Genomic DNA, 8,950 nt, shown 5'->3' with positions numbered 1-8,950 from the left:
GGAAAAATGAAAGAACTTGCTGGAGATTATTTTCTTGGTTTCGCCGTTCCTCGCAGCGACGGAAGAGAGGTAGAAAGACGAGGTTTTGATGATGATGATGGGTGTCTTCCTCGCAGGTGGTGCAGCTGGGTGTGTGTGTGTGTCTTGGTGACGAGAGAGATGGAGATGAGGGTTTCGAGAGAGAGAATGAGTGAGTGCAAAGAAAAAGAGAAAGAGAGAGAGAAGGTTCACGAGGTAGGGGACATAAAGAGAGAAAAATGAGGATTGTTGGGGTGCTACCACGTGGCAGCTTGAGAATGAAGAGAATCAAAATTTCAGATCTTGTTTGGGTAAGGAAACTAAGGACTAGATTGATAGTTCCATTAATCTTTTAGGGATAATTACAGAATTATTTTTTATAAGTAGGGGTGGGTTAAACATTATGCATAATTTTAGAATGGTTATCATGGTATCATTTGCCGACGGTTTCGATTCTTAGGTTGTTTGTTTTGCTGTGATTTGATCATTGGTTGCTGATCTCCGATGGGCTTTTCCGATCAGGAAATGGTGATTCAGGTTTCGTTTCTATCTCGTGCATTCCATCTGTTTGTTTATATGTCACAATGAAAATTTCTTATATGCAAGTTTGTCTGTTAAGGTCGATAGCCAATTTCTGCAAGATTGTTGAAGGAATACAAAGGCCGATTGCCATTCCTTTCTGTTTGAAAGATTAATTGTTGATTGATTTGAGATTTGTTCACTCGATAAAGGCCGATTGCCAAAAGTGTGTTGATTGCAACAAGCAAATGTCTAGTAATTGATTGAATTGTGTAAAGATTTTATGTTCTTGAGTAGATATGGCGTTTAGTACTGTTAAAATCGAGAGTTTTTTGGGTATGATTACTGTGAAGTTACAAGAAGATAACTTCATCAAATGGAATTATCAGTTTCAATCTGTTCTCGAGGATATGATCTTTTTGATTTCTTTGATGGAAAGTCACAATGTCCGCCAAAGTTTTGTATTACTCCTGAAGCCGGAGTGATAAAGGAAATTTCCACAGCTTACAAAGAATGGGTTAAGACCAAGGTCTTAAATTCTGATAATATCAGCGATATTTCGTCGATATTATCGGTTTTTCACGTTACCGATATTTTAATGGTTATCCAATTAGTTTTTGTCAAAATATCGCTATATTATCAATATTATCGATAATATCGCTCTCTCTCTCCGTCGTCGGAACGGCAGCCGAGCTCCGTCGTCGCAGCTGCCAAGATCTGCGCCTTTCTTTACCAAGATATGCGCCTCTCATAGGTGGTGATGGTGCTCGCCGGAGTGTGCGCCACTGTGGTGGAGGTCACGGTGGGGTGGGTGTGGTGTGTCTCCCATCCGCTCGCTCGCTCCCTGTCTGTTCTTTCTGCGGTGGTGAACGAAGGACTTCTGCTGCTGTGCAGTGCAGCAAATCAAACTAATTTGAGCTTCACACTAACACGGAGAGAGAGATCTGAGACTTACCTAACCAGAAAATCAAAGAAGACTCGACGGAGAGTTTATGGGCTCCGCCATTCTCGCAGAGGCGGGAGAGAGAATACTGATGATGTGTGATGATGGTGGTGTCCTCAAGCTGCTCGAGTTGAGCAAATGGTGCTACTGCGTGTGTGTGTGGTCACGACAAGAGAGGGAGAGGGGTAAGAGGGTTTCGAGAGAGAGAGAGAGACAGTGCAGAGAAGAGAGAGGGAGAGTCGAAGTGAGTGAGAGAAGGAAATGGGGTGCCACGTGGCAGCCTGAGAGGGTTTCACCCAGATATAGAGTTCAGATTTAATTAGGATAAAGGACTAATTTGATAGTTCTAAATACACTCACAATGTTTGCCAGCTCGTTATATAATCAACTTAAATTAGTTAAATCCATCATGCAATGCATTTCCTTCCAATTTTTTGTGATAAACTAATAGATAATTGACTAAATAAAAAACTTGCAAAGTTTCAATAAAAATTTCCAAGTTTTTCTTACAATTTCCGTGGTTTTTATTCAATTTTTATCGATATCGATAATATCCCGATATTTCCATCGATATTTCCGTGTTTTTGGACTACCAATATTTCCAATATCATCGATATTTTATACCTTGGTTAAGATTGATGTATCTTTGTTAAGTTTGCTCATTGCCACTCTCTCAAATAAAGCCATAGACTATGTTATTGGTTGTAAGAATTCTCATGGAAATGTCTACAAGAACGTTATGCATCTGTGTCTGTGGTCAAAATTAATCAGCTTAAGACTGAAATCACACGATACAAAAGGGGTTTGATTCAATGGATAAATATTTGTTGCGATTGAAGGGGCTTAAAGATCAATTAGTGGTTGCAAGGGAGAAGATCACTAAAAATGATTTGGTAATTGCTGCCTTATCTGGGTTACCACCAGAGTTTGAGATGATAAAGACAGTAATCCTTGCCAGAGAAACATCAATTTCAATGACAGATTTCAGGGCACAACTTCTGGGAGCTGAAGCAAGTATTGAGTCCAGAGTACACAATCTGTCTTGATCCATTTCTACAATGTCTGTTCAAGAGCATTCTTCACACTCACAGGGGCAATATCAAAGCTACGAGAAGGGTGAAAGCTCAATCTCACAGAGGTTACAAGAAAATAGTTTTAATGATGGATATGGAGATGAGAGTTTTAATGGATGATCCGGTTATGGAAGCAATGGGGTCAAGAACTTTCAATAGAATTTTCACCAAAGGCCAAATTACAACAATTTCAATAACATAAGAAATAATGGATGAGGCAACAACTTTAGGTCTTATTCTAACTTTGGAAACAAACCTGGTTCTGGCTATAATTTCTCTCATTATAATGGAAAAGGCTCTCGGTTTTGTGGGTTTTAGAATTCTTCAAATGGAAGCAAACAAGTCAATTCTTGGAATGGAAACACTAATTACAAGTCTACTATATCTCCTGAGTGTTAGATATGTTCAAGAAAGGGTCACACAACACCTAATTGCTATTATAGAATTGATAATGGTCAACCCTATGGAGGATTTGTGACATGTCAAATTTGTGGCAAGAAAGGACACATTTCATTGGAGTATTTTCACAGGAACAACTTCTCATATCAAGGTGCTCCACCTCCTGTATCAATTGTAGAAATGACTGCTCAAGGTTCAAATACAACAAATGGTACAAATGGTGTCCAAAACATTCATGATTTTGCTTCAGCTGATACATGGGTAATTGATACAGGTGCTACTCACCATATGACATTGAACTTATATGTCTTGAACAATCTTGTTCCTTATAATGGTGATGCCAAAATAACGGTTGGCAGTGGAGAAGGTTTGCCAGTTTCAAATATTGGTTCATCTATCATTCAAACTTCTCAGCATATATGATTTATTTTTGCACAGTGTCTTACATGTGCCTCGAATTACTATGAATTTACTTTCTGTTGAGAAATTGTGTAGAGATAATGGATGTTGGTTCATTTGTGATGATTTGGTTATTATACAGGACAAGGCAACTCGGATGGTGTTGTACCAAGGAAAGAGTGATGATGGGGAGTTGTTCCAAATTACAGTTTTTGTGTTTTCAAGTCTTTTGGTGCAAAGCTTGGAAGTGGTGCTACCTTTGTTGGAAAGAAGATTAAGAGCTCAGTTTGGCATAAAAGGGTAGGTCACCCATCTGAAGAAGTATTACATAACATGATGAATATTACTGAGATACCAGTTGTAATAGATTCATGTCTATCACTATGTTCTGCATGTATTCATGGAAATATGAGTAGATTACATTTTCATGTAAAACAAGATAGATCAAGTGTTGTATTTGAGAAGATCCATTTAGATGTATGGGGACCTTCACTAGTGAAGTCTATAGAAGGTTTTAGATATTACATAAGTTTTGTTGATGACTGTTCTAGATTTGTATGGATTTTCCTAATGATGAATAAATCTGATGCTTTTCCAGTATTTTGCAACTTCTTTGCATTCATTGCTACACAGTTTAATGCTACTGTTAAGTATTTTCAATCAGATGGTGGGGGTGAATATATGAGTAACAAGTTTAATGATACGTATTTTCATGCTTAACTTGCCAAAATTAACAACATTCGTTGATACGCCCCGACCATGATATTCCCCAAATACTAGGATAGACACGTGTTGGCCAACACCCGAGGGTGACGAAAGCCATTAATTGATACAAAAGCTAAGAATAAGAAGTAAATCAGAGTTAGAAATTTAAAATACAATGAAATAATAATTTAGGAACGTGCTCAAAGCATACAACTAAACATAATCACTAAAAAGAATTAAGATAAAATTGAATGAATAAAGAAGTGGGTCCTACATCGAGAGGATTCAAAGATGTTGCTGCGGAAGTGTATTGACGTTGGGATTAAGTGCCTTGATCCTAAGTGAATGGGGGCGCAAAAGAAAGGTGAGTGGACCAATTTGATATATATAATAAAACAGTTATCAACATACTAACCCCCAGATTTTATGAAAACACATATATAATGTAAAACATAGGTTTTCCGAAACCTAGCATGATGTGCATCATCTCAAATCATAACTTGTATATATAATAATCACTAGTGAATTGTCCGATAACCCCCAGGCCCCATGCCGGCTCCCCGTCTCTGAGCAGACAGTCAGAGGAAAATACACTTCAGGCCCCATGCCGGCTCCCCGTCCCTAGTCTTAAATGCTAGAGGAAACACACTCCAGACCCTATGCCAACACCAAACCGTCGCCCGGGACGGACCAGAATCTATCCCTATGTCCCGTAGCGAAAAGGACCACTAGGTAAGTACAAAACCATTGAATATATCAATATTGAAAAACAACTTCATGATATAAAGTTATCCACCATCTATACTATAAAGAGATGTTCTAAACATGTTCTAAATATCATATCGTCATCCATCAGATATTCTATAAGAACATGGGTTATAGGAAAAATAGTAATAATTCAATCTAGCCTCAGTAAGCATGTTATCTCATAAAGTACTTCATAAAACATAAGTATTAAATCATGCTTTTCATGTATGCATTTCTATTATTAAAACATGTTTTTGAAGGGGTCCACTCACAGTACTTGGCCGCCGAAGACCCACGCAACTAGCAACCACGAAAACGTCACAAATATTGCCCCTAAGCACATAAATGGTCCAATTAATAAAACTCTATTATAACAATTGAATTTGGGAAAACAAACGTTGGAAACAGATTCAGATCGTCGAATTACCCTAAGAAGGGTCCCGGACGAAAATCCGAAAAGTCAACGTTGATCGGGGATCAACGGTCAAATTAGGTCTAACGGGTTTTAGGCTTGAAATCCGGATTAGGGTTTAGGTTTTAATGAGTTTTAGGAACCTAGGGTTTTTGGGTTAAAAGGCTTTAGGGTGAGTAAATGGTGGTTTGGGCTTAAGCCCAAACACACACACACACATGCACGGCATGCACATGCATGCAGAGCATGCATATACACACGCGCACACACACTTAAACACACACACACACCTAAGCCCTAAACACACACACACGGGTTACTCAAGGCAAACCCACCCTAAACACACACTCCCACGGCCCGCAGGCCAATTAATTAAAAGGGAACATGGGTTAGACCCAGAAAGGGCTAAGGCCTGAGATTAATGGAGAACGCCGAATGGCCTAGTTTCGACGGAACTCACGCCGGAGCTTTCCCAGCTCCGGCCGACTGCAACCAAGGGTCCTAAGCTCCGATCTACACACCAAAATGAATCACAAGGAGAGAGAAAGAGGTTAGTACCCCTGGGTTCGCCGTAAATCGGACCGGAAATGGTTGGGTTCCTCTCGACACCCACTGTTCACCGGAGATGGGTGTACTTTCCCCGCGCCGATCCCGTCTTCAACACCTTGACAAAACCATGTAAAATTCATCACACAACACTCAACATCATCCATGGGGGATTAAGAGGGAGTCCAACCTTACCTAACCGGAGGAAAAAGGAAGGATCCCGCCGGAGAGCTTCTCGGGTTTTCTCCGTCTTCTGCAGCGACGATAGAGAGGGAGGGATGGCGAGTTGATGATGGTGAAGGTGGTGCAGGTACGGGGATGGTGAAGGGGTGAGGCTCGCGGGAGGATGAGAGGAAGAGAGAGAGATACGGGAGAGCTGTGAGAAAGCTACAGGAGAGATACGGGAGAGAGAGACAAAGAAGAAGGAAGTCTCGAGGGTGGGGGGGGGGGGGGGACAGAGAGAGGGAAAAAGAGAGGGTTATATGGCTGACACGTGTCAGCTTAGGGTAAAACAGCAAATAATACATATATTTGAGGGTGGTTGTTACATTCTTCGTTGACTTTATATTGACACCAGACTAAGTTTTTTTTGACAAATTGACACCAGACTAAGTTAATTAAACAGTCCGAATAGCAAGTGCGTGCCTAAAAGATATTAAAATATTGGCAACAAAAGATTGGTATATGAAAATATTTTGATGTTTTTACTTTTCTCGGACTAAGATGCATATCAGGTTTAGACCTATAGTTAAGAATGTGGATTTTGTCTGTCAATGTATCTAGTCAAAATGACTTCAAATATATATTTTAGGTCATCAACTAAACAATGAACACACGTATTGTTTCGTGATGCAAATTGTAGGTTTCTTTCTATCAATTGAAACTTCAGATCCTTGGAACATAAATGCGGTGATGTTATTTTATCTTTGTCGTAATAGAAATAAATGATTTTGTTAGTAACTGGGGATAATTTCTTCTGCATTTGATTTGAATTGCTTTTATGAATTTTCAGATCGAAGTATTGAGGAAGAAAGGACATTCATATTCAGAGATCATTAATGAAAGTGTTATTGAGTCGGTGGATTCTTTGAATCCTTTTATGCATGCACGGGGAGTTTCTTTCATGGTTGATAACTGTTCAAAAACAGCTCGGCTGGGATCAAGGAAATGGGCTCCACGATTTGATTACATCCTTACTCAGCAGGCCTTAGTTTCTGTGGACAATGGTGCACCCATCAACCGAGACCTCATCAACAACTTCATGTTAGATCCAGTGCATGAAGCCATCAAAGTATGCACCGAATTGAGACCTACAGTTGACATTTCAGTGACTCCTGATGCAGATTTTGTTAAAATGCATGAAATAAACATGTTGGAACAATGGTATTGGATGACTAGTGAAGTTAGGCTAGTCAACTTTCTTTGTGTAAGTTAGGCAAGTTAGGCAAGTTAGGCAAGTGTTAGGCAAGTTAGGCAAGTTAGGTTTATGTCCTCTTTCTTTCCCTATATATAAGTTTCATCTTGTAATTGTTAGAACGCATCAAATACATATTGAAATTCAATAGATTTTGTGCGACCAGAGTTGCGTCAGAGCAACTAAAACTCAACGAACCTACTGCTTGTGAGCTGGCCTATGAATCCCGTTTGGCTCCATATTTAAGGTGTGATGTAGTTTGTCCTAGTTTATTCTGTTTTTACTGATCGTGTACTTCATCACATTGCAAGTTGTGTTTAACGCTGAATGTTGTGGTATGATTTTGTGGTAGTACTAAGTAGTTAAAATATTAATAATGTTACTGCGGATGGTGGCTCCTTAGAAGGTCTGGTTATTGGTTTATGGATGTAGTTTTCAATATTTGCGTTTCTTAAATTGGTGCTTCTTTTGCGGATGCAATCTGAGACACGATAATATAGGGCGTATATGGCACTGGCTCATTGTCCCAGTGGAGTCCTGCGCCATTGACACGGGACACCACGTCGTGGTTTACCTGCCATGTTAGATGTCCATCGTCACTGATCCCTTGACCAATGGCGGAAAATCATTGGTCGATGTATAGTCCACATACCCCTGTAACGACCACTTTTATAGGACTGACGTGAAATATTCTCCTCCAACATCAATGTAAACAGAAACAGGTAGATTAACAAGCCTTCATAAGCATTTATATTGGTTGTGTGATGGGCATGGGTGTTGCCTGTACCGTCTAGCCACCGGTGTGGCGGAGCTAATCTCATGGTTTTGATTGATGAACTCAAAAGCACGGACCGTCAAGGTAGCCACCGCCACAACCTAGGTCTTCAGCCGGTATCACAATCAACCGGTTGTTGCTCGGACAAAGTTTAATTCACCATTTATAACCCGAGTAATTCCTTCAACGGCTCCCACTGCTGCAAAAGCCCAACAGCTGCCTGAATGGATGTTTGAAAGCAATTCTTTTGATTAGTTGCGGGGGGGGGGCAATGCCAACTTGGATCATATGTTCCTTCGGTCACCGGGTGACCAAGATGGAGAGCAAGTGTGGTCTTTTGGTGTTCTAATTTTAATCTTTAATAAATTTAAGAGTGTGATAATGAATTCTTGAAAACTAGATCATCAAGGGAGCGAGTATTAAGTTAAGATGAGAAGGCATTGATACATATCAGGTATTTTACACATACAGGTTGATACATATCAGACTCCCTACAAGGCATATAGCTAGTAGGCATTGATTTAATTAACTAAGCTGTGGGGTAAGAGGCAGACATAGCAATCCCACAAAGTCCTTCAGCTGCAGCAACTTCTCTTTGCATTCTTATGTACCCAGCTTCGCCCCATTCTGCACCCCATGAGTTCTTCACTAGCCAATACTTAGTCCCATCCTCACTCACGCCATATCCAACAGCGGTAACACCATGGTCTAGACTCGTTCCACAAGTTCCAGTGAAGACACCCCTTGAATAGAATTGGAAGTCGGAACCGCTAGCATCGATGGCAACGGAAACAGGTTGATGAGCAACAGCGGTTAGAAGGGCCTTTTCACTATTTGCCGGCACATCCTCAAAGCCAGTTATCTTGGCTGCAATGATGGCTTCCTTCTTGGTGTTACATGTACCCAGTGGCGAAGCCAGGAATTGACTGGGGGAGGGGCGAAACTTATCAAACCAACCGATGATAAAACATCTTTTGTTGCTAACTCTTTTTGGCATGAT

At 40.3% G+C, this 8,950-nt stretch overlaps 1 protein-coding gene and 1 long non-coding RNA gene across 2 annotated transcripts; both read right to left on the bottom strand.

Moving 5' to 3' along the window:
* Positions 1-5,008: 5,008 nt before the first annotated feature.
* Positions 5,009-6,142, bottom strand: LOC139193535 (uncharacterized). The gene is made up of 3 exons (XR_011577735.1): positions 5,957-6,142; positions 5,774-5,879; positions 5,009-5,136 (listed from the first exon to the last, which is right to left on the bottom strand). It is a non-coding gene; the product is annotated as an uncharacterized lncRNA (long non-coding RNA).
* Positions 6,143-8,479: 2,337 nt separating this feature from the next.
* On the bottom strand, positions 8,480-8,947 carry LOC114822482 (vignain-like). Its single transcript, XM_070816471.1, has one exon. The coding sequence runs from the start codon at positions 8,945-8,947 to the stop codon at positions 8,480-8,482; it is 468 nt and encodes a 155-aa protein (XP_070672572.1).
* Positions 8,948-8,950: the final 3 nt, after the last annotated feature.

This window comes from Malus domestica, chromosome 17, assembly GCF_042453785.1.
Source record: "Malus domestica chromosome 17, GDT2T_hap1".
Classification (NCBI taxonomy): Eukaryota; Viridiplantae; Streptophyta; class Magnoliopsida; order Rosales; family Rosaceae; genus Malus; species Malus domestica.
Note: the sequence above shows the minus strand (reverse complement) of the source record. Positions and strands in the feature narration are given on the sequence as shown.

Coding starts and splice junctions, on each gene's coding strand:
- LOC114822482 (XM_070816471.1), bottom strand. CDS start 8,947: ATGCCAAAAAGAGTTAGCAACAAAAGATGTTTTATCATCGGTTGGTTT.